Source organism: Scaptodrosophila lebanonensis, unplaced genomic scaffold (assembly GCF_003285725.1).
Source record: "Scaptodrosophila lebanonensis strain 11010-0011.00,11010-0021.00 unplaced genomic scaffold, SlebRS2 tig00000101-arrow-pilon, whole genome shotgun sequence".
In the NCBI taxonomy this organism is placed as follows: Eukaryota; Metazoa; Arthropoda; class Insecta; order Diptera; family Drosophilidae; genus Scaptodrosophila; species Scaptodrosophila lebanonensis.
The window spans coordinates 4,022,032-4,049,035 of NW_022060569.1; the positions used below are offsets into that span (position 1 = coordinate 4,022,032).

At 39.1% G+C, this 27,004-nt stretch overlaps 1 protein-coding gene across 1 annotated transcript in view; it reads left to right on the forward strand.

Moving 5' to 3' along the window:
- The first annotated feature begins 11,622 nt into the window (after nt 1–11,622).
- LOC115628089 (proton-associated sugar transporter A) overlaps nt 11,623–27,004 on the forward strand; it is a 172,289-nt gene continuing 156,907 nt past the window's right edge. Inside the window, exon 1 of the mRNA XM_030524066.1 lies at nt 11,623–11,834. Within this exon, the coding sequence (XP_030379926.1) occupies nt 11,647–11,834 (188 nt within the window). The 5' untranslated portion in view covers nt 11,623–11,646. The remainder of the gene's footprint in view (nt 11,835–27,004) is intronic.

The following is a 27,004-nucleotide window of genomic DNA, read 5'->3' on the forward strand; positions in this document are numbered from 1 at the left end:
TGGCTGTGCAGTGGCTGCTGGACCTTGAGCCATTGCAAATTACGTATGCACTTGTTTGCATAATATATATAATTAATTAAAATTAATTAATTAAATTAAATTATAATACATGTTTATGTTCAGTTTTAACAGCATATATTTACATCACGTACCTATGCGTGTTTATATGCGTGTATGTATGCAGCACAAAGTTGAACCAAAGCAGCAACAACAACAACAGCTGCGGGCAGCGCTGCCGACAGAGCTGCAGGCAGCGCATGAGCAGCGATTTTACTTATGGCTATAACTTTCTTCAGAATTGACCTATCATGATGACACATTAGTACTAACTGGATGTACCTACCAAAATTGATTTCAAAATTCCGAGAATTACGGAAGTTATAAGAAAAAACACGAATTGCGGGGGAGTGGGGGGGGGGTGTATCAGAAAAAATAAACAAACTCGATCTGCCTAGGGCTTATAGGAACCTTGATACCAATTTTGGTTATCCTAGCTCTTGTACTTACTGAGATCCTTGCGCTCATACAGACAGACGGACAGACGGACAGACAGACAGGCGGACATGGCTATATCGACTCGTCTTCTCATCCTGATCAAGAATATATATACTTTGTGGGGTCTGCCACGCCTCCTTCTGTGTGTTACATACATGCGCACAAAACTAGTATAGCCTTTCACCCTTTGGGTACAGGCTATAAAAATACAATAAAACGGTTTTTTATATTTTTTCTTGGATACTGAATTATTGGAGCTTTCTTAGGGCACAAAAGGAAATCGCGTCAACAGCCCAAACGGTAAGAGCCAGAAAGCTGAAATTTGGGGTTAAGTATCCTACGATAGTGTAGGTGCGTACTAAGAAGGGATTTTGGAAAGTTCGAGCTCCAAAGGGGGGAAAACGAGCTACAAGGTTTGTTGGAAAAATCTCCAGTTTTTCACCGATGAACTTCAAATTTGGTGTTTTGCGATCTATAAAACAAGAGAGAACGCTACAGTCGGGCAAGCCCGACAGTGATATACCCTGTACCCAACTTCCACTGAGGTATATGAGTCTCTAGTAGAAGCAAAAGGAAGAAGAAGGGCGAACTTGGAATTCAAATAAAAGAAAATAAACTCGTCCTTTCTCGGATCTAGGAGAATCTGGATACCAATTTTCGTCATTCCAGCTTTTATAGTTTCTGAGATCCTTGCGTTCATCCAGGGAGACGGACAGATGGACGGACATGTGTAGATCGATTTCTCTCGTCTTGCTGTTTCAGAATATATATACTTTATGGTGTCGAAGATGCTTCTCCAGCATGTTACATACTTTGCACCCTACGGGTACAGGGTATACAAATACAAAAACTCTACTTACACGTGTTTTTTAAAATTGGTCTTGGAGATTGAATTATTGAGGTTTTAATATTTCTTCACTATTTCTCAAATGGAAAGTTTGTATTATTATTTATTTACTGAATAAGTACTGTTTGGTTATGCAGTCGCCACAGCCAAAAGACAACAATCTTTTTTTACTTGTTAACCAACTGTCAAATCGCATCGTTCGTTGTTCGCTTGTGTCGGTATGGCAAACCCTAGTTTTCCGTCTATTAGACCAATTTTTACATTAACATTGCACTTCGGCAATTGTTTAATAAATTTAATTGCATTTCGGCAATTAACATTTACATAAGTTCGTTTTTTCGTCGTTTAATACTGATTTTGTACTATTTGAATCGCAACCAAACATTTATAAATAGCATTTTTAATTCGAACAATTTCGCAAAGTTGAATATTAATTTTTGTCTATTATTAGTTATAGAAAAGCCTATAACTACACATTTTGGTGACCCCGACGTGATATATATTCGTGCATATATTCGCTTAAATCGGTTTTAATAATATAAAAATTGATGTGCAAATACATAATCGCATTATAGGTGCAAAGTGCAAGTACAATTCGTCATATGTGAATGGTTGACTGTACCAGCATTTCGTTCGCGCTAACGCAGTGAGCTTACACACTCACACAAGCACACGCATAAACGCATATAACGGCACGTTCGTTTTTGGTGTTTTTGTCTTAAACACCTATCGATGCCTGCAAGCATTCGAGAAGTTCTAACGTTCTCACTTTCTCGTTGGAATGTCGCTGAGCGAAATGGAAAGCATCGGCTCTCCCACTGGTTTCGCTGCTGAAGTCGCTGCAGAGTCGGCGCTTGCGTCGCAGCAGGGAGCAGCGTCGACGTCAACAGCTGTAGACAGCGCGCTGCCCGCCGTTGACAAAAATATTTTGTTTTGCAAGCGCAAGTTGCAATCGCTTTATACATGGGCCCAATCAATTGATGCCAATTTTACTGATGGTGACTTTTACTCAAAAACTCAAAAAGTGAAAATGAAATGAAATGATAAGTTGAAACAGTTGGATTTTAACGAAATTGGAAGTAGTCTGCATTTTCCACGCACACATTCGTGAGATTTTGGGCATTTAAGGGGCTGAGACAACATCTAAACTTCGTGAGTTGTCGCACAAAGTCAACGCTAATATGAGTGCCGGCAGCATCATCGTACACACTGTTTTGGAAAGAGTTGATAGCGCTACGCAGGCAAGATGGGAGGAGGCTGCACCTTTGGATCACATACCATCATGGGCGCAGTTTGCAACTTTTCTAGAGGAGCCCTGCCAAAAATTGGAAAACGTGGAACATGCTATGGCAAAGTATACGCCAAGCTCTCAGGTGGGGAAAAAATATACTAACTCCAAACGTTCCTTTGTCGCCACTAACAATCTTTCAAACGGTTGTGCGTTTTGTGATAATTCGGGCCATGATTTTTACACATGCCCGCTTTTTGCTAATTTATCTCCCTCCCTTCGCTTGAAGAAGGTAAAAAGGATGGCCTTATGCATCAACTGCCTGAAGAAAGGTCACAGGATGCGAACATGTAACTCTGGATCATGTCCAGTGTGTGGCTCGAAGCACCATAGCTTACTTCATTTTCACAGTTCAGCTTCACAAATCGTTTCGTCTGAGCAGCCGTCTGGTTCTGGTTCACAGCCTCCTGCCCACTTGCAATCATTTTTGTCACGCAGTGCGCTTGCCGCTATTCGCCATCGTTGTCATCAGAGCCTGCCCATAATCTCATTTCGGATGTTGTGCTCCTGGCTACTGCGGTTATAAATGTAAAAAATAAAGCAGCCACCTGGGTTCCTTGTCGTGCACTGCTAGATGCTGGATCGCAGCTGCATATAATCAGCTCTCGGTTTGCGCATCACTTGCAATTGAGAAAAACAAAAACGTCTACTTCTGTGTCAGGTTTAGGTTGCTCCTGCAATCACAGAAAATCAGCCTAACTTTTCGGTAGACATTACCAGAAGGTACATTCCTAGGAACATACGGCCAGCAGATCCTGCATTCTATCGGCCTTAGCAAATTGACATGCTCATTGGTGCGAGCCTTTTTTATGAGCTGTTGTGTGTTGGCCAAATCAAGTTGTTTCCTGAATTGCCATTGCTGCAAAAGACTAAATTTGGATGGGTAGTTACTGGAGATGGCTCCCTACATAAACAAACAGTTTTGGTTGCAGCAGCACACAAATCAGTTGAAGATGTTGATTCTACTATGCAAATAGAGCGTATGGTTCGCAGTTTTTGGGAGCTTGAGGCCGGCCATGATAAAGTCGTCAAACACATAAAGGAGGAACTTGATTGTGAAGAGCATTTTAAGGCTAATTGCACTCGCCTGTCTACTGGCGAATATTCTGTTCGTTTGCCAACCAAGCTTAGTTTGGATCTGCTTGGGCAGTACGTTCAAGCTCATCGCAGATTTTTAAATTTGGAACGAAAGCTTGATCGGAATCCAGATTTACAGATTAAATATTCGTCGTTCATTCAAGAGTACCTGGACTTGGGACATATGTCCAAAGTTGCAACAGAATCGCTAGCAAATTGTAAATATTTCCTGCCGCATCACTGCGTCCTCAAAGAAGACAGCAGTACAACAAAGTTGAGGGTCATGTTTGATTTTGCGTCGGGACGTAGACGATCTTATTACTGGTTTAGCATCCGTAGAAGAAGCTCTCGAAATCATGCGGAAAACAACAGGTCGGTGGAAGAGGGGAAAATTCATGCTTCGTAAATGGTGCTCTAGCGATCCAAATGTTCTAATGGAAATTCCCAATGCCGACAAAGAAACACTTTTAAAATTCGATGACAGCGATGGCAGCGATATCGCTAAGACACTCGGCCTTGCATGGGATTGCTTCATGTTTTGGTTCACGCCCATTCAGTCTTCTACTAGGCATTGCAAGCGATCAGTATTATCTACTATCGCCCTGTTTTATGGTCCGCTTGGTCTCATCGGTCCAGTAATTGCAAAGGCAAAAATATTCCTTCAAACCCTTTGGAAGGAAAAACTTAATTGGGATGAAAGTTTGCCAACCTCTCTAATCACATCTTGGCATAACTCAATTTCGGACGCGGAGATTAAAGTTTCCCAGATTGGTTCTTGTCTCCGGCGGCGCACATGAGATACACGGATTTAGCGACGCAAGTATGGATGCATATGGAGCTTGCGTATACGTCGTATCTGCTACATCAAAAGGTCGCAAGGTTGAGTTGTTGTGCTCAAGATCACGAGTGGCGCCGCTGAGGACAATTACCGTGCCCAGATTGGAGCTATGCGGAGCTGTCTTGTTGGCGCAGTTGGTCAATGAAATTTCGCAGATGGCATTATTTAGCTGCAAGTATTATTGATGTTCCGACTCTGCCGTCGCATTATCTTGGATAAGTAGCGAGCCGTCCCGATACCAAACCTTTGTCTCGAATCGGATAGCAACCATTCAAGGGTTGACTTCGGACATGTACCTACTGATCTTAATCCAGCGGACATTCTTTCGCGAGGAGTACTTCCCAGTGAGCTCGTCCAGTCAGCACTATGGCTACATGGCCCATCGTTCCTTACTGACGACAAAACTTGTTGGCCTACTTCCTGCGCAACAGTTTTGATTTTGCCGGAGCAGCGAAATAAGGTGCTTCTGAGTTCCTGCCCCTTTCAGGACATCAGCCAGGAATGTAAATATTCCAATAGCTTTAACATCGCTTCGTTATCGCCTTTTATCGACAATTTTGGATTGTTGCGCGTTGGCGGGCGTTTAGGCAACTCGACACTTGACGCCAAACACTCAATTATATTGCCCAGACGCCATCCCATCACGTTCGCACTCATAGCTCATTTTCATGAGCGAAATCTTCACTGTGGCCCACGTTCGCTTTTGACATGTATTCGAATGAGATATTGGCCAATTGGCGGTCGCAAAACAGTAGCCCGTGTTGTTAATAAATGCACATAATGGACCTTCCTGAGGATCGCGTCAGGCTATCGCACCCGTTCATGGCCACAGGCGTGGATTTCTGTGGGCCATTCTTCTACAGGAATGAAGTGCGTAACAAGGCGCCTATTAAATGCTATATGAGCATTTTTATTTGTTTCTCCACGAAGGCCGTGCACATCGAGATGGTTAAGGACTTAACCAATGGCGATTCATCCCTCCTCGCTCTCCGCATTTTGGTGGGCTTTGAGAGGCGGCGGTGAAGACTGCCAAGCACAATTTCTTCAGAGCTGTTGGGCGTTCGCTGCTTGATTTTGATGGGCTGCCCACATTAGTTTACCATATCACAGCTATTATTAATTCACATCCTTTATTCCCGCTTTCAGAACATTCTGGCGATCTTGATGTTCTGACTCCAGCACACTTTATTGGCACTGCACCTCTGTCGTCCTATATTGAGCCGGACATAACCAAGCTTAATTTTAATCGCTTGGATATATGGCGGCAGGTCACCTACTATCAACAGGTGTTTTGGGCGCGCTGGCATGTAGAGTATTTAACACTACTTCAGCAGAGATCCAAGTGGCGTAAGGTCCAGCCCGGCATCTGCATCAACGATGTCGTCCTCGTCAAAGACGAAAACCTGCCAAATGGCCGTTGGCACGAGTCGTCAACCTGATCCCTGGAGCAGATGGCGTCGTGAGGGTTGCTGAACTGAAGACTGCCACTGGACTAATCAGAAGAGCCGTTCGCAGGCTGTGTCCACTGCCGAAACAAGATTCTGTTGAAGACCCAAGTTCTTCAACAGGGGGAGAATGTTTGGTTATGCAGTCGCCACAGCCAAAAGGCAACAATTCATCATAGAATTTTTTTTTTTTTTAATTTTTCCTTTTTGTGGAGAGTACAGGCTATTTTACTGTCGGGCTTGCTCGACTGCAGCGTTCTCTCTTGTTTTTCTTTACGCATTGTTCTTAATTTGCTACAATTTTGCCTAAGGCTCTGCACTGCTGCAGAGGCCGAATCTTTTTTACTTGTTAACCAACTGTCAAATCGCATCGTTCGTTGTTCGCTTGTGTCGGTATGGCACTTCGGCAATTGTTTAATAAATTTAATTGCATTGCGGCAATTAACATTTACATAAGTTAGTTTTTTCGTTGTTTAATACTGATTTTGTACTATTTGAATCGCAACCAAACATTTATAAATAAATAGCATTTTTAATTCGAACAATTTCGCACAGTTGAATATTAAATCTTGCCTATTATTAGTTATAGAAAAGCCTATAACTACACAAGTACATATGTGAGTATGCTAATTTAAATATTGTGCAATTGCATAAGTTGACCAAATAACTTTACAGCTTTTAATTCTAGAAATTACTTGCTATACTATATAAACTATTTTATAAACATATATGTATGTACATACATAAGCATATGTAGATACATAAAATACACACATATGTACATACTAGCAGGTATTGCCCGTCTTAACCCGGCTCAATATGTTTCCAATTGTATTTATTTTGTGTGTGCATAACCTACCCATATGTTTTCACCTTAAAGGTTACCAGTAGGAAGGCATTTAAGGTATTTAAATGAACATTTTCTGTTCTTGACAAAAAATTGTTCAGTAGTCCGTTACATTTTTGTTCTTGCCAAACTATTTCGTTAAACGAACATGACCACTATAACTAATATTTTTTAAAGCTCGTTTTCCCCCCGTTGGGGCTAGAATTTTCCAAAAGCCTTTCTTAGTGTGCTCCTACACTATGATGGATACTATGAAACGATACTTGAGTCCAAATTTAAATTCACATTTGAGTCTTTTCGTGCCATATTGAGTCAATACGGCCACGCACAAACTCGGAATATGAAACACGGCACTCGTGTCAATGCCGTGCAGCGATGAGCCACGATCAAAAAGCACTGGCACCGATACCATCAAAATATCGAAGTTTGAATGCAATAAGCAGAATATTTAAATAACAAAATCTAATTATTTATTGAGATCAATAAGAACAAATCATATACATACATACATCTGCCCGCAATGCGAAGCAGAATATGCGTAGCTCCGTTATTCGGTTTCTGCTTTACTATCGCTTACGCAGTCGTTGCCTAGCGACGGTAACTGTAACATTTTGGCGTTTTGCCTTTGCAATTAACATTAAATGGTCAAAACGAAAGAAGAAGAGCGAGCTAATGACTTGCAGTTGTTGTTGTTTTTAGAGCATTATTTTTTTTACAATCAAACAACTCTGTTCGATTGCCCAATGTATACATTAATACGAATGTACATACATGCTATATTCATACACAGGCATACATACATATGTACATACATATGTACATATGTTTCTCTTTACTTTTTCAACCGTACGTAGAGAACCGCACACATAGACACGAACTGTTGCTTGTTATGTGTGAGTGTGTGTATGTGATGTCCCCAACTATTTTATATTTGTTGTTGCTGCATAAAGTTATTAATGAAAACACTAATGCCAAATGCACTAAACAAAGAAAAAATTACTTTTAAAAATGTTATATTATATAATTTTCAATTAATTAACATTTCTTGCTCTGTCAGTGCAAGACGAATGTACATACATACATATGTAGATACATATGTACATACATAGATGTGCACATACATATGTATGGACATTCACACATTAGTGTCTCACATGTTGCTTTGGCTATTTCAATCGTTTGCACGCAACTACACGAACAGCTGTTTGTATGTGTGTATATGTATACTTAGTTGTCCCCAACTGTTTGATATTTTGTATTGTTTGTTCTGCCTGCTTTTGTAAAATGCATATTTTGAAAATCGTTGAATGCAAAGTTGTAGATTTAGTTACGTAGATTACATTATCTAAATTTTCAAATCGATCGGACTAAATTTATAACAAAAACTTTTCATTTGATATAGTGAATAAATATTAAAACCCCAATAATTCAAGTTCCAACACAAATTTCGAAAATCCGAGTATGCAGTTTTGTTTGTATCCTTTAATTGATTTTAGAAACTAAGTTTTAAGTCGATCGGTTGAAAAATGCGGATTTTTCAAACAAACTTTAGAGCTCGTTTTCCCCCCTTTGGAGCTCGAATTTTCCAAAATCCCTTCTTAGTGCGCATCTACACCATGATAGGATACTTGAGCCCAAATTTCAGCATCCTAGCTTTTACCGTGTGGGCTGTTGACGCGGTTTGCTTTTGTGCCCCAACATTTTTTTACAGGAAAACTCCCATATTTTAGGCCCCAAAAAAATATCAAAAAACCAAGTATACAGTTTTTCTTGGAATTGGAATTGGAGTATACAAACTAGTTTTCGAGTTTGGAGTATACAACTCGAGTTTTCCTTCTTAGTGGGGACCTAGACTATGAAAGGATACTTGAGTCCAAATTTCAGCTTCCTAGCCTTTACCGTTTGGGCTGTGCGTTGATCACCAATCATTCAGTCAGTCAGTCAGGACAAACTGTTTTATATATATAGATGCATAAATATATAGATTGTGACATTTAAGGATAGTAGTTTCTGGAATTAAACACTGTCAAATTTAACAAAGACATACATACAGTCCTCATTCATAAGTGCAACTCGTCCGAAATTCCTCAGCACGCTGCGCGCGTAGTCGAGTTATTCCCGAAAAGCGGGATTGAGATTGTCTCGCGCGGGATATTTAATTTTGATTTAAAAATCGGGACGTCCCGCCATTATCGGGACGTCTGGAAACGCTTATATGTGCAAATGTATGTACCTTTTATTTTTTGATGCAGGCGTTATCTATGCTCTTATGCTTGTACATACATATGCACACATATAAGTGTATGTATTAAATTGTACAGTTCAACACTTATCCATAACTATTTTTTGAATATGAATGTGGTGAGTGTAAAAGGCGTTTTTCTGTTTTTGTAAATCGCATGTCTCCCAGAATTCAGCAGAATACATTTCTAGCGTTGTTAGCTGACGCAACCGTTTAACACAAACGGTAAATCGCTTTTAAATATGCGATCAGCATAGATGCTAAAATGGACATGTGTCGGCTTTGTTCGGCCCGTCACAGCGCGATCTCGTATTCTTTTATAAATCCCAAAAACCAAATTTGAAGTTCATCGGTGAAAAACTGATGATTTTTTAAACAAACTTTGGTGCTCGTTTTCACTACTTTGGAGCTCAAAATCCCTTCTTAGTGTGCACCTTCACTATGATAGGATACTTGAGCCCAAATTTCAGGGTGAAAGGGTATACTAGTTTTGTGCGAATGTATGTAACAGGCAAAAGGAGGCGTGGCAGTATATCAGGATGATAAGGCGAGTGTATATAGCCATGTCCGCCTGTCCGTCCGTCTGTCTGATTCTGGTAAATTCGCAACAATCCTGTATCGCAATTGTGCGTCGTTGTGCACATTGCTTTCGGTATAAACCAATACTGGTAAGTCAAATTATGGGAAATTCGCCCGCTAATCGGGTACATGGATGTAGACCGTTTGAATTGAGCGGATTTGACTTTTGTGGTCCAATACCTGTCTCGATGGGAATTCGTGGCAGAGCCCCGGTCAAAATGTATGTCGCAGTATTCATTTGTTTTACTTCTAATGCTTTGCATATAGAACTCGTAACAGACCTGACATCTAATGCCTTTATAATATGATTGTCTAGATTTATCGGCCGCGGTGGGCTTGTGAAGCGCCTGTGCTGCGACAATGTCTCCAATTTTGTGGGTGCTGCACCCATGTTGGCGGACTTCAAGAGCAGCTTTAACGCCAACAGGGATGTCATCGCTTCAGCTGCTGCTATGATGGACAGACGGATGGACAGATGGACGGACAGACGGACGCACATGTCTAGATCGATTTACCAGTCCGATGTTGGTGAGACGAGGACAATTATCCGCTTCGTATGACATGAAGTTTGGAGTAGTGGTGGTGCGCTGCGGACCGGTATTTTCACAGGTGTTGGACCAGTATGCCGTACTGCTGGGTATGTAATGCACACATACATATACACAAACACGCATACTATAGACACGATTCTGATGCTGTTCAAATGTGTTGAAAAAATTGTGTTCAAATTTCGCCTTCTTAGCTCTTGTCAAACTATTTTATATACACGGAAATACTACATATATAAGGTTTATTTACATATGTAGTTACATATGTAGATAAATTGATCTGCTGCCCATTAGATGCAGACTATGTTATTGACTGATATTTTAAAATAACTTTACACAGATTGTATTTAACCGTTTGAACTTTTCAAATAGTTTTGCTCAATCAGCATCAATATACTTTTTGAATGATATAGAATTGACCAAAATCTGCTTATGTTTACATAATTAGCAGGAAATGGGAGCCACCGAAAAATTAATTGCTTTGAAATGCTTTATTTGTTTCAATAAACTGAACTATGATGATGCTTGGACATAAACAGCCATACCCAAATCTAAAACTAAGGAAAAGGGACCAAGCTTAAATCGGAAGTTGTCAGTCAGCTATATCCCAACCCACGGAATACAAGTGTCATGTCAGAAGTGTAAGTACAATTAGATATTTAACAGATAGTAGTAATTTTGATTCTTAAAAAAAGAAAGACGTCCAATGTATAGTCCCAGGTATGTATAGACATCGATATTATTGACATACGAAGCCTTGAGCAGCGCAACAATTGAGACACAAGCTTAATGCCAGTCATTTCCAATATATAAAAGCCCAGTCTATGCTAGTATTATTTTTGTAAGTACTAAACAAACGTCGGAATTCGTAAGGCGTGTTGTTTTTATACACTGTATCCATCCCATGATTGAAAGAGTATACTAGATTGGTGCGAATGTATTACATACAATAAGAAGAAATTGTCACACACCCCACAAAGTATATCGCTTTTAGCATTACTATTTATTTGAGGAAATTTCTCCTTTTAATCATTATTATTAACATGTTTTGTTTTTCACAATTGCTTAAGAAAAATGTTGCGTTTAATGCGAAAAGGAGGTACAGGGTATACAACAGTCGAATGCGCACGACTCTAGCATTCCATTCTTGTTATTTTATTTCTTTTTCTGTGGGAAAGCCACCAACCAACGCATGCTCGTTAAAGTGCTTTGGAATGCGACGAAACTTTTTTCGTTCCAATATAGCTACTTGTGTGCACATCATAGAATGTTATTTCATTTCGGTTTTGAATGTCAAAGCTCAGAGAATACTGCATAGTGCAACATTTATATTATATTAAAATTGAGCGTGAGCCCATATAAATGAATTGATGGAATCAAACAGTTGAATAATATATTTAGACTTGGTTGTTTTCCACTTGTTTAATAATAATAATTATTATGGAAAAATTACATGAATATCAAGGACTGAATGGTCGCTTTCATCAGTGGAGGGAAAATATTTTAGAAAAGTATAAAAGTTTCAAAGAAAATAACGTATCAAACCTGATAGAAATAGCCAAAAACAAAGCAAGTGATCAATTAAAAGGAAATAAGTGTGCTTCCGAGGACTATTCACACATATACAGGTAACAATTTATTAAGAATTTAAAATACAGATATTGACTTTACAAATTATTTCGCATATAAATAAAACTATTTTGATATATATAAAACTAAAATTAATTTGTTCGAGGTATAATCTAATTATATGCATTTTAATACCCTTTTTCAGTTAAGATAAAGTTTTATTCAGTTTTAATAAAGAAATAAAAAGAAAGAAAAAATACATCATTTACAAAATCATCTTACGAAATTGGATATATCAAATTTGGAGGAGGATGAATAATGCATTCTTGCTTTTAATATTTTTAAATATAATTTGGAAAGCAAATTATGTTGGTTGTGCACTGAAGCAGTGCTGTCATTTTTATACCCTGTACCCGTAGGGTAAAAAGGGTATATTAGGTTTGTGCAAAGTATGTAACATGCAAAAGGAAGCATCTCCGACCCCATAAAGTATATATATTCTGAATCAGCATGGCGAGAGAAATCGATCTAGACATATCCGTCCGTCTGTCTGAAAGAACGCAAGGATCTCATAAACTATAAAAGCTAGAATAACTAAAGTTGGTATCCAGATTCTCCTATGTCCGAGATAGGACATTTCGTCAATACCGTCCACATTTCAAATGCTACATTAACCAAACTTTGCACACATCATTTACACATAATAGTCTACTTTTGTTTCAAATTGATATTGATATTGAAATTCTGTAGCGGGGGAAGGGAGGGAAAATTCCAAAAAATAAAATAAACTCGTCCTTTCTCGGACCTAGGAGAATCCCTTTTTACACTACGGGTACAGGGTATAAAAACGGTTATGGCTTTACCTATTTATTTGTTTTAAGGTGATATTTAATATGCTTTTAACATTAACTTATCTAGTTCTGCGAGGTTCGCAATCGTTCGAAATAATTGTACCAATCAGCTTAAATAATTATTTATTTATAAATATTAGGCACTTGGTAGTGAAAGCAGCATAGTTTTTTGTACAGTTCATTGCATTTGTGTGGTTCTTTGTTATTACATGAGCGCGCAAATCACTAAGCTTTGCTGTGAAAATGATCTTGCAATAGCTGCAGTAAGCCGTATGCTCGTCCGAGTCATCTTTGCGAATCCAACCCTTGAACCCAACGCTTTTTAGCCAAACATCTCGGCAATTTTCCTTGTATTCTTTTGGAATTTTACAAATATGTTACTTTTGGTACAGATATGATAATTTGTCTTCAACTAGTGAGGGTATTGGCAAATATCGATAAAAAATAATGATGAACTTGAAGAACATACTTATTACATTTAAAGAAATCGAAACTATTGTTTAGGAGATAGACGAACTCATTTGTATGCCAATATTTAGTACTGTACCTTTCAAGTAGAATATTAACTAAATTATATAAAGTATGTTTGTTATATTATAGCCTGTACCCAAAGGGTAGAAGGCTATAAAAGTTTTGTGCGAATGTATCTAACAGGCAGAAGGAGGCTTGGAAGACCCCACAAAGTATATATATTCTTAATCAGGATGACAAGCCGATTCGATATACCCATGTCCGCCTGTCTGTATGAACGCAAGGATCTCAGAAAGTATAAGAGCTGGAATAACCAAACTTGGTATCCAGATTCTCCTACGCCCGAGAAGGGGCAAATTTGTTCATTTTTCACGATGCACCCCCCCACTTCCCCGATATTAACGATTTTCTATAACTACCGTTATCTTGAAATTTTAAACTAAAATTTGGTAGTCGCATGATTATATATCGGTATACGAAGTTTTATTATCGGATCTATGTTGATTAGAAAGAAAGTTATGGCCATATAACCAAGCCCAAGCTCTGCCCGCAGCTGTATTTGTTGCTGTTTTATTGTCAAGGACAGGCACCCATGTCCACAACAGTGTCCCAATGGAAATTCGTTAGCTTCTATGAACTGCAACCGTTATGGCAAGACATGAAGATTGCTAAGCAATGCATTGAAATATTACAGCGGTTATGTAAGGACACTTCGCACAAAGGCCACTCATATAAGTTACCTCTCGTACTCCATCCACGTGAAATGGATGCCCTCCGGTACCCGAAGGCACCTTTAAAAGGAGGCAGGCAACGCAGATCCGAACAAGAGATCGATGGAAACATTACCAAGAGGTTATTTGAAGAACGGGACTCAAGATATACTGTACCCATGGCTAAGCCCATCATCCAGATTATGGTGAAGAAAAATCGCATGAAAGACGCGCCCCGAGGGCAAGCCTTGATTCAGGTCAGGACGCTGGTCAATGAAATCAGCAACGGCAGAGCTGACTACAAGGCGTTTGACTGGCAGCTCATAAAGATGAAGACAACATCTATCACCCCCATTGACCCTGTGTGCTCACTAAGCAGTTCACATTACCTCCTACAGGAGCATCCTACATTTACGTCGCAAGTAACGCTAAGTACAGACCAAGTTACCATGTTGAAGCAGCAAGCACAGCTCAGCATTCTGACAAATGCACTACTCGAAGACATAAAGTCAGTTCCACATAGAGGCAGCCATCGCCACCATTGGCACCTACGTAACCCTGATAATCTCGATCGGCATCAATTTGTGGCTCCGACGTAAGCCACTGAGCAATACCAATACCGCCTCCAATCTGGCCTACACCGCAACCTTCAATTCGGTAGGACGTACCAAACCGAGAGACGACAACCAACCCTCATCAGCTATCGGAATTAATATAAATAAGCAAAGATTTAACACAATGACACCTATACATACATACCATTTTACTTTCTCTAAACACTCACCATAAGAAAGGTCACCAGGTACTCAGAAACAAACTACATTAAGAAGTAGTATCGTAAAGGAGCAAGCTTCAAAGAATTTTCTTCTGGAGTAGTTAATTCCACCAATTCACAACACCAACCGCCGGCTAAATGTTGACGCAATACTTCCAAAATACATTCTTATAGCGATAGCATTTGCAATGTACACATGCATACTAATCAATACCATAATATTGGTAGTTCATCAACGCACTTGACCAGTAACAATATATTCTAAACGGCCCTACCGGTCACCACAAATCGACACATGCAACTGTTCTCGAAATAATTTACAAACGCCAACGTAACACAAGCACTTAGAGTTTGTGAAATTTGATTTTGACTTCGCCTCAACGGCCGATCATAGTGACCAACTTTACTTTATTAAACGAAATATTCAAGGCAGTCTTACAGAAAACAACTGCCGTCATGCATATTTTGCTTCAGGAAACTGTTGTAGGCAAGTTATTAGAATCTAATGCAATTGCATGCATAGCAAAGGAGAGTACGTAAATTGCGAAAAAATCCGCAATTTGGGGGAGGGGGGGGGGGAGAATGTTGCGACGCGGCATAAACAGAACCATCCAGGGCACATGAAGGCGTATACTAAGCACAAAAAAAATGCAATTAATAAGCCATATTCACGCACCCTGCGTAATAAGTGCATGAATTTCGAAAGGTTGCAATTTAGGGGACGAGAATGTTGCGACGCGAATGAGTATATGACATCTCATCAACGCGACGCAAATAGGCATTCAATAAAATAGTTTGGGAACACATAATATAGTACATATAAGTACACATGAACCTATATACCAATATAGTTTTAGCATAGATAATATTGGAACCATAGTCTGCACGCGCACGCGAATTATAGGTGCATTGACACTGGCCAGCCAACATAAGCAATAATAATAAGCAAGAATAAGACATATATATTTCTGCTACTTCAGCATAAGACCAACAATCAGATATAAGGTTATAGCCCAAACTGAGCTGACACCAGCATACTTATATGCTTGCACATCATTATTGTGAAATCACCAATATATAGAAACGGTAAATGCAAATAGTCATAAGCTAGTTTTTTAAACTCGTCAGGACCACGATCGTCGATTCGCACTACCGCATGTGTGCGAATAAACAGAATGAATGCACTAATCCTTCCTGAAAAGGATGGTATGGGCATGCCGCTTGCTTCCTTCCGGACAAGGTCAACCTGGCCGTCCTAGGATGCAAAAAGGACACGCCGATTATTGGAACTGGGCAGGAAGGATATATCGCTGACAGTGGGGACGCTCACTGGCCACTGCCCAATTGGATGGCACGCCGCAAGCGATCCCTCACAACGACTTCTGCAGAAGCTGCAGGGATGAAGAAGAGGAAGAAAGTGTGAAGCACCTCATCTGTCACTGCCCAGCGCTCAGTAGGCGCAGGCTAGGTGCACTGGGACGACCATTCTTGAATGATCTCTCTGAGCTTGCAAACATCGATTGTGTAAACACCGCAAAATTCACTAGAACCAGAGGGTGGATGCAGTAGTGAAGAATTAAGATAGAGATTATATGGTATCACAAAGGGCCTTATTAGGCCTAAGTGTGTGGGTGATAACCATCACCCCAGCCATAGCAACCAAACCTATTCAGCTTGCGATAGTCACAACACAACCTTGCTTGCAACGTTTGACGACGTCTCTCCACCTGTTTTCGTACAAATTCACATTCTGTTGTAGATAATCGACTTGGACTTTCGCGAAAAGCAATTGTTTGACTGGGTCGGCATACTGGCATTCAACATTTCAATCGATTTCATTTGTTGGAGTTCCACGTTAAAAACATTCAACTTAGACTGATTACTGATTGATGATTGGTATTTAGTGTGACAGTAAACTTCTGTAAAAAGTTATAGTCAACAATTATTTAAACTTTTAGACTTTCATATATATATATATATATATATGGACATTCTTGTAATTGTTTGACTGGTTTGGCATACTGGGATTCAAAATTTAAATCGATTTCGTTTGTTGGACTTCCACGTTAGAAACATTCAACTTAGACTGATTATCATCAGCTTTTGTTTGTGATTGGGATTTAGTGTGACTGTAAACTTCTGTAAAAAGTCATAGCCAGCAATTATTTCAATTTTTAGACTTTCATCTTCAATGACGAGGAACGTATGATTTGTCACAGTACCACCGACCTCAACTGTTTCAGTAAATTCACCCAACACTACTGAGGCAATGTTGCCTAATCCAAACAGTTTGATAAAGTTATTTTGCAACTTTTGGTCACCTAAAATGTTGTCATATTTTTGATTTCGCATAAGTGAAACATCCGCGCCAATGTCAATCATTTCTTTAACGCGATTTTCTTTTAATAAAATAATAAGTAAGCTCATACCGGCTTAAAGCTATCAACAATAAATTATATATTTATAACCGACTGATCTTCAACTTGTCCAAGTGAAGTGTACATGAAATGTACAAGAGTATATTAGGTTTGCGGAAGGTGAAAAATGTAACAGGCAGAAGGAGGCGTAGCAGACCCCACATAGTATATATATTCTGGACATGGCTATATCGACTCGGCTTGCACCCAGGTACCCCTTCAAAGTAATACCCCGATATAATGCCCTTATGCACTTCTGAAATGCGCTTTACGGTATGGCCATGGGATTGCTTTCAAAAATCACCTTTTCTTTCGAACATACCTTCTATATCTATATATATATAACAGTTTGTCCTGACTGACTGACTGACTCACTGACTGATTGGTGATCAACGCACAGCCCAAACGGTAAAGGCTAGGAAGCTGAAATTTGGACTCAAGTATCCTTTCACCCCCTAGACTAGGTGCCCACTAAGAAGGGATTTTGGAAAACTCGAGCTCCAAAGGGGGGAAAATAGGCTCCAACGTTTATATTAAAATCTACAGTTTTCTTCTGAAAAACTTAGTTTGTATACTCTCAGAACAATTCCAAGAAAAACTGTATACTTGGTATTTTGATATTTTTTTTGGGGCCTAAAATATGGGAGTTTTCCTGTAAAAAAATGTTGGGGCACAAAAGCAAACAGCGTCAACAGCCCACAGCCCACACGGTAAAAGCTAGGATACTGAAATTTGGGCTCAAGTATCCTATCATGGTGTAGATGCGCACTAAGAGGGGATTTTGGAAAATTCGAGCTCCAAAGGGGGGAAAAGTAGCTCCAAAGTTTGTTTGAAAAATCCGCATTTTTCAACCGATCGACTTAAAACTTAGTTTCTAAAATCAATTAAAGAATACAAACAAAACTGATTTTCGAAATTTGTGTTGGAGCTTGAATTATTGGGGTTTTAATATTTATTCACTACTAGCAGGTATTGCCCGTCTTAACCCGGCTCAATATAATGTTTCCAATTGTATTTATTTTGTGTGTGCATAACCTACCCATATGTTTTCACCTTATAAGTTACCAGTAGGAAGGCATTTAAGGTATTTAAATGAACATTTTCTGTTCTTGACAAAAAATTGTTCAGTAGTCCGTTACATTTTTGTTCTTGCCAAACTATTTTGTTCCACGAACATGACCACTATAACTAATATTTTTTAAAGCTCGTTTTCCCCCCTTTGGAGCTAGAATTTTCCAAAAGCCTTTCTTAGTGTGCTCCTACACTATGATGGATACTATGAAAGGATACTTGAGTCCAAATTTCATCTTTTACCATTTGGGCTGTGCGTTGATCACCAATTAGTCAGGACAAACTGTTTTATATATAGAGATAACGCAACGTTTTAAGATAGACTATGTGCAAAAAAGGGGAATAATTATAAGGGTATATCCTAATTTTAAATTCACATTTGAGTCTTTTCGTGCCATATTGAGTCAATACGGTCACGCACAAACTCGGAATATGAAACACGGCACTCGTGTCAGTGCCGTGCAGCGATGAGCCACGATCAAAAAGCACTGACAATTCTCATCTCAATTTGCTAGAGTAAAACTTTCGATAGTTGAAGCCACCGATACCATCAAAATATCGAAGTTCGAATGCAATAAGCAGAATATTTAAATAATAAAATCTAATTATTTATTGAGATCAATAAGAACAAATCATACATACATACATCTGCCCGCAATGCGAAGCAGAATATGCGTAGGCACGAACTGTTGCTTGTTGTATGTATGTGTGAGTGTGTGTATGTGATGTCCCCAACTATTTGATATTTGATATATGGCAAGTAAAAAACATATTGCTATATTTTAATCGTTGAATGCCAATTTGTTGATATAGTTATGTTGATTACATTACCCAAATTTGAAATCGATCGGACAAAATTTATAACACAAACTATTCATTTGAAAAAGTGAATAAATATTAAAACCCCAATAATAAAATTAAATGCGATATATCGAAAATATCGATACTTGTGTTGATATATCGTAATACATGTCGAATACAAATACATCGAAAAACATCGTTTTTGATTATTGATTATAATACTGTATTCGATTGTTCACTGTACACATATGTACATACATACATACAAATGTATTTGCATGTGTACGGTAACTGTAAACTTTTGGCATTTTTCGTATGCAATTAACAGCCGTAAATTATCAAAACGAAAGAAGATTTGCGAGCCAATAACTTGAAGTTGTTGTTTAAAAAATTTTGATTTGAAACCATAGAACACTATTTATTACAATTAAACAACAGTGTTCGATGGTCCACTGCATACATACAAACCTATATATGTATATAAGAATGTATGTACGTACATACATACTTATTGATGTACATATGTACATACTATACATACAGACGTATGTACATATGTATGTACGTATGTAATACATATGGTGCTGGTGTAATTCATAATGCGAAATTCTTTCTAAGGGGAGCAATGTCCCCCCTGCCCAACCTGCGTACGCCCTTGTAGTCCGTTGTCCTAAAATCCCTTATGCCAAATGTACTAAACAAAGAAAAAATAACATAAAAATGTTTATGTTATAATGTTAATAATTTTTAATTAATTAACATTTCTTGCCCTGTCAGTGCAAGACGAATGTACTTTTATACATACATATGTATGTACATACATTTGTACAAATGAACATTCACACATTAGTGTCTCACATTTTGCTTTGGCTACTCCAACCGTTTGCACGCAACTACACGACCAGCTGCTTGTATGTATGTATGTGTGTGTGTATGTATACTTAGTTGTCCCCAACTGTTTGATATTTTGTATTGTTTGTTCTGCCTGCATTTGTAAAATGCATATTTTAAAAATCGTTAAATGCAAAGTTGTAATTTTAGTTACATAGATTATATTACCCAAATTTGAAATCGATCGGACAAAATTTATAACACAAACTTTTCATTTGAAAAAATGAATAAATATTAAAACCCCAATAATTCAAGCTCCAACACAAATTTCGAAAAACCGAGTATGCAGTTTTGTTTGTATTCTTTTATAGATTTAAAAAATTTAAAGTTGATCGATTCAGAAATGCAGAATTTTCAAACAAACTTTGGAGCTACTTTTCCCCCCTTTGGAGCTCGAATTTTCCAAAATCCCTTCTTAGTGCGCATCTACACCATGATAGGATACTTGAGCCCAAATTTCAGTTTCCTAGCTTTTACCGTTTGGGCTGTGGGGTGTTGATTGTGTTTCAATTTTTCCACGGAAAACCCCCCTTTTTTCATGCCCCAGGAAAAATGGTGAAAAACCAAGTAGACAGTTTTTCTTGTATTCTTTTTGAGAGTATACAAACTAAGTTTGAAGTTAATTGGATGAAAATTGTAGATTTTTCATACAAACGTTGGAGCCCGTTTTCCCCCCTTTGGCGTTCGAATTTTCCAAAACCGCTTCTTAGTGCTCACCTACACCACTGAAGACAACATGTGTCCAATTTTCAGCCTCTTAGCTCTTACCGTTTGGGCTGTGCGTTGATTGCACATAGCTTTTCGTTTACCGAATTTTCCACCGGAAAATCATTATTATTCAGGCCGCAGGAAAAATATTGAAAATCCAAGAATACAGTTTTTTTTGTATTCTTTGTGAGAGTATACAAACTAAGTTTGAAGTTAATCGGATAAAAATTGTAGATTTTTCATACAAACGTTGGAGCTCGTTTTCCCCCCTTTGGAGCTCGAATTTTCCGAAACCCCTTCTTAGTGCTCACTTTCACTACAAGAGGGATCTTGTGTCCAAATTTCAGCTTCCTAGCTCTTACCGTTTGGGCTGTGCGTTGATTGCCAATCAGTCAGTCAGTCAGGACAAACTGTTTTATATATATAGAGATGAAAAGTTTGTGTCATAAATTTAGTATGTGGTGGCTTCAACTATCGAAAGTTTTACTCTAGCAAATTGAGATAAGAATTGTCAGTGCTTTTTGATCGTGGCTCTGTAGTGGTCCGCTTTTCGTTTGCAATAATTTTTTTTTCTTTTATTGGTCAGCGTAGAAGTATGCAACGTTATGTCGCTAAGCTGCTAGTTGTTGCGGCGAAAATAGTGCGCTGACGTAAAGAGTAAAAAGGAAAAGGTATAAATTTACGATTGTGTTATTTTTGGCCAAGAAAGCTCTAAAAGGGGCCAAGGTGTCTTAAATTGTTTATTAAAACTCCCCCAGTTAGGCATCGGAGTATTTCGCATCTGTCGAAACTGTCACTTGCTGCGGTATAGAATTAGTGGCAACAGTGAAAGTTCGGCTCAGTTGATTGTTAGGAAGAAATAACAGGTCAAGGCTGAATACGAAGGAGGCAATAGAAATTTCCGGAAGACAAGGTTTCCTGTTTGTGAAAGTCTCATAGGTCTTTCTTTCTCCTCGTGGTCGCCCTAGCAGTCAGTGGTACTCTCTAATCGGTCTCTTAAAATCGGGCCAAGTTTATTTTAACTTAAAAAAATTAGAGTACAGTAGTAGATTTAAGTGAACAGCAGTACTATATTATTTGTGATAATTATTTTGAGCCACAATTTGATTCGACTTGATCTGCGCCAGTCGCGCCAACAAAATAAAAGCGGCAGTAAAAATCATACATTTTGCATCGGATGTGTCTGAGACCCCCGGCTAGACCCCCGGCTAGACCCCCGGAAATTCATTTGTAGTTACTGCAGTGCTGCCTTTCTCCGAGGTGCTTTTTTCCCATATGGGAATTAGTGCCTAACCTTTAACTACGTTAAAAATAGCTATCAATCGTTGCTTAAGCTGAAAAAAAAAACAACAAAAATTGGCTTGAGCTAATCTAAACAACAGCAAGCCCATGGCTTAAGCTAAGCGAAGGAGAGATCAGAAGTTGCGACATATGAAAGCTTTTAGCTAAAAGCTTTCGTTTAGTTAGTCTGCCAAGGCGAGCATAAAACGCGGACGTGCATGTGGCGGCATATCGGCCAAGATCTGCCTGAATGCCCAAAACACCACCCAATTTGATGATTTGGGACTAGCTTGGACTGCTGAGAATGCCAATTCAATAGGTGGAAACCTCACCTTCATCTTGCGCCGAGGGACTTGCCTATGTCGGCTCACCGCGTTACCGCTCTCGCGAACCACGTTGCAGCGGTTTAAGAGTAGTGTCATGGTTTTTTTCTTTTTGTTCTTTCTCGTGCATGATCAAATAAGGCATAGATAGATGTTCCCAATTGCAGCATGCAACTGCAATGCGTAATTGCTATGCTTGGATGTTTAACCCTAAAATTGGGGGACAATGTCCATACGCAATTATTTTATCATGTGGTGAATGCAAATCAATTTATGTTCCATAAGCCATATCAGATATATTACTTATAAGTTCTTAACTTATTGTTTAGCTAATTGTGCGATTTTCATTGAACCACCAACAAAAACAAAACACATGTTTACTTGACAACAACAACGAATTTGCAGACCTTATTCTACAGCTTACACCAGCCTACACACGAAAGATCTTTCGCCGTGGGATGCAGCAAACTGTAAGTTTTTCTCTTACTTTTTCTCTTTATGGCCTGGGTGCAAAGCTTCTCTTTGGCTCCAGCTGATGATATCAATAACCTTGAACTTGAAAAGAGTAAACATATGTTCAATGTATTTTTCAATGCCGTAAAGTGGCGTAAATTGCACTTAAAGCTAATACGATTATTCTTTGCCTGATATAAATGAAGCTAGTTTTAATATCCAAGTCGTCGAACGCGTATGCGTAGATGCGTGTCATACTTACAATCATTTTTTATTTAAATATTCTTATATTGTTTACCTTAATACTTTATACGCTTTATTGTTACGCATAAGCTTTATCTCCAATTACTGAATTTTGAGTTCCAATGAATTTAGAGCGGCTAGTCTTGAATTTGTATATATCGAATAAAATTAATTGTAATGTTTAAAATGTGTTAGATTGCAACTGTTAGGGAACCCATGCGTCGCAGACATGATGTAGATTAGGCAACCGAGGACTACTCGTAGGGATCCTGAAGTTTTCAGTGGACCAGCTGGATCATGGTAGGGTGGGCATACGTACCATTAGGTGCGTCTAAAAGCGAGGAAGTCCGTCCGTCTGTCTGTATACACTATCTTTTCTTCACTCTGCCGTCTGCTGTCTAATATCCATAGAATCTTCCCTTTATATCCCAAATCCCCCCAAAAGTCCTTCCTATAACCCAAGTACGCGATTTCTTTTAAAAAAACGATTATTATAGCACGGAGAAGCAATTGTCTTGACGGCTCCCATTTTGACCCACACCATTTGCCGACGAGCATGCAGCCGAGGAGCAAGCGCGTACTCCGTCTAATGATATACGTCCATCCGCTTCCATACCTGAAAAGGTATGCCCAACCGTTGCACGTTACATTATTATTATTTATAATAATTATTTTTAAATGGCGCCCAACGTGTGGGGCCTTCACTGCGTTTTCATTATAAGAATTACTGGAATACCTCTAGATTTCCTTCATCTATCTACTCCAGTTATTTTTTAATTATGTGGTTCTCACACAGAAAAAAAATAATGCGAAAAGTCAACACCATCTACAAGCATGCATTTCTTTATGTGAATGCTTTTGACTTTTATCCTTTCATCCTATTTTCCGTCCTTTATGTTAGCCTAGTAATGGCTCGTCTCAGTAGTATTCAAAACACAGATCGGATAATGTGCAGATTTTCCTGGAAAAAAACTACTTAGCTTCGGATTGGCTGTAGTGCCGGAATCTGAAGACACATTGGTGTGTGTAGTCTAGTTTTGCTTTGAAACATGTGGAGTATAGCAGGACGAGGGTTTTTGTGGTTACGAGCTACAGTCCGCCGCGAAGCAGAAGCATTTCAATAGCAATTTACTTATAAATTCTATGGATATCCTTTGTAGGTAAACCAGTTAGGGGCAATTGATTGTCGCTGGAACAGCTAATTGGGTCGCCCCATTAGTGCCGCGCAACACAGTCCAAGAGGCCGTGTTTACCACATTTCCGCATTGTGCTTGCATAACAATGCATCAACTTTTCTGGAAACATAGCAAGCTTAGCGTTTTAGCTTCGTTGCTATGATCGGAATTAAGTTCGGCGTTAGTGCAATTACAAATGTCGTTTGTTTTTTCTTTTGTTTTTCTTAATTCGTGTTAATGGTGTTAATTTATTAACATTGGTAAACGAAACACATCCAATAGTAATTTGCTTTACCACAACACTACTTTCATTGTAGGTAACGCTTGAAACAAGACTTGTGGCCATAAGCTACGTCTTGCGCGTCACCTGCAACACACGAACAAATCTCATATTTTCTCTGTAATATATTAAGCATCAACATTTTAAGATACTCTGTATAGATTGGTAAAGTTTGCAATGCCTTTGTCTCACAGTAATGAACATTTAGATAGGGTCGAAGACGAAGCGATACTCTGTGCTATTTGTGTAGAAACTGTTGAGTACCGATCCCAGCTGGTAACCACAAGCTGTGGACACACTTTTCATCGCTCCTGTTTTGTTACTAAAACAGGAGGTAAAAACATTTGTCCTGTTTGTCAAAGTTCATTGGCGACTTCTGTGCCAAATTTGGCTGAAGAAATGGCGGAAGCTCAACCTTCCCGTTCCCGATTTCGCGCGCCAGCAGAAGGGCCTATAACCAGAAGTAAAGGCAGACATATCGAAACTTTCATAACAGAAACCGTTTCCGTTCCAACTAATGTGCCAAATTCATATGCTAGGGAAGATACAGCGTCAGTCAATTCGCCAAACTTAATAGCAGCCAATCTGCAACAAGCAATTGCAGATTCAATTGCATCGGTGTTAGCACAACATACTCAGCGTTTAACACAAACAATAGAAGAAGGTTTTCAGAAGCTATGTGTTCAAACTAATGCGCCTGCAGCTACCACCAATGGTGCACATAGTGTAAATAGGCCAACAGTAGCTACAGTGGAGCAACAAACATTTGAGCAGTTATTTGGAGTACCAGCTCGTGCTTCGTTAGGAAATCAGCAAGGGAGTGGCCCGATAAATACACAACAGGCATATGAGTTGCGCCCAGATAGAATAAGTCAAATTATATTTAACTGGAAATTAAGATTTTCAGGTCGGTCCGCTATAGCAGTAGATGATTTTATATACCGAATCGAAGCTCTTACATACCAGACCTTAGAGGGGTACTTTGAATTGTTATCACGCTATGCGAGCAATTTGTTTGAGGGTAGCGCAAGTGAGTGGTTCTGGCGTTATCACAAAAGTGTATCCGTTGGTGTCCGGAATGAATTGGAATGAAATTCGCCCTTAAAAGTCAGTTTAAGGATGGGCGAACTGATCTTGAAATTCGTTCAGCTATGGCGCAACGAAAGCAAAAGCCAAATGAACCATTTGACTTATTTTATGAAGCCATTGTATCTTTAGCCGATAAGTTGGTGCAACCAATGGCTGAAAGCTCGCTTTTAGAAGTTCTTCGAGCTAACTTAGCGTCAGAAATTCAACACGAAATTCTGTTCGTACCTATTCATTCTATAGAACAATTGCGTCATGTCGTTCGCACGAGAGAAAGGTTCATACATTCCCTTTCTAAACCAAGTTCTAATAGCACAAGGCCAACACCTAAATTTCTCATTTCGGAAGTCGCTGCACAATTTGAAAGTGAAGTCATTGAAGAAAATGACGAGTCCGATAGCGTAGATCTAGCAGCAATTACGCTTTCCTGTTGGAATTGTGGTGCAAATGGACACCGCTACCAAGATTGTCTAGATGAGCGCCGTGTATTCTGCTATGGTTGCGGAAAGCCGGACACATACAAACCGTCATGTCGAAAATGCAATGCTTCAAAAAACGAAGTGTCGCGTGCACTGACAGGTGCTCGCAAACCGACTTTGGCGAAGAATACACAGACGGAGTAGTTACGAGTTTGCCAAAATTAAGTGAATTTTCCCAAATCCCAGACATTCCATTGCATCATCGAATGCAAAATAACCCAGCCATACTATTCAAAGCTGAATCGTCCGTAATCCGTGCTCGTAGACGTAGGACTGCCTATAAGCAAAAGCAAAAAGCTGCGCAACGAGCCGTGTTAGATTCTGTAGTAGGTAATAGCCATGATTTACGACCATATGCAGAAGTAAAAATTTTAGGAAAAACACTTGTAGGCCTAATGGACACAGGTGCCTCAATTAGTTGCATTGGAGGAAAATTCGCTGCAGAATTGGTTAAGGACGAAGTGAAGTATAAGCCAATTACGTCAGTGGTCCGTACTGCTGATGGAAAAGGCCAAAATACTGGAGTTGGTGGCATACTGATGCAAACGGATGAACAGGGTAACGAAGTTCCCATAGCTTTCATGTCCCGGAAACTGAATAAGTGCCAAAGAAATTATTCGGTAACTGAGAAAGAATGTTTAGCAGCCATTATGTGCGTAAAAAAGTTTAGAGCTTATGTAGAAGGCCATGAATTTTCAATTTATACAGATCATGCGTCCTTAAAGTGGCTAATGTCTCAGTCCGATCTAAGTTCTAGATTAGCGCGATGGGCTCTTAAACTTCAAGGATTTTCATTTAAAATTTTCCACAGAAAAGGAAGTCAGAATCTTGTGCCGGATGCTCTATCTCGTGTTCATACGGAAGATTTGTCAGCCATCAGTGTACAAAACCTGGTAGACTTTAACTCTGAACATTTTGATTCACGGAATACAAAGAACTTAAAGAGAAAATTCAATCCCAACAGACACAGTTGCCGGATGTAAAAGTCATTGGAAACTATGTCTATCGTAGTGCAGAGCTCGCAACAGGCGAGGAAGTAGCTGACTTTGGGCTCCCAGGGGTCTTATACCAGTAGTCCTAAAACAGAATCACGAGCATCCATTATCATCGCACAGTGTCATTAATAAAACGCTAGAGAAAATACGACGGTATTATTATTGGCCAAATCTCGTAAACGTTGTTAAAGCTTTCGTTAATCTGTGTGATATTTCGAA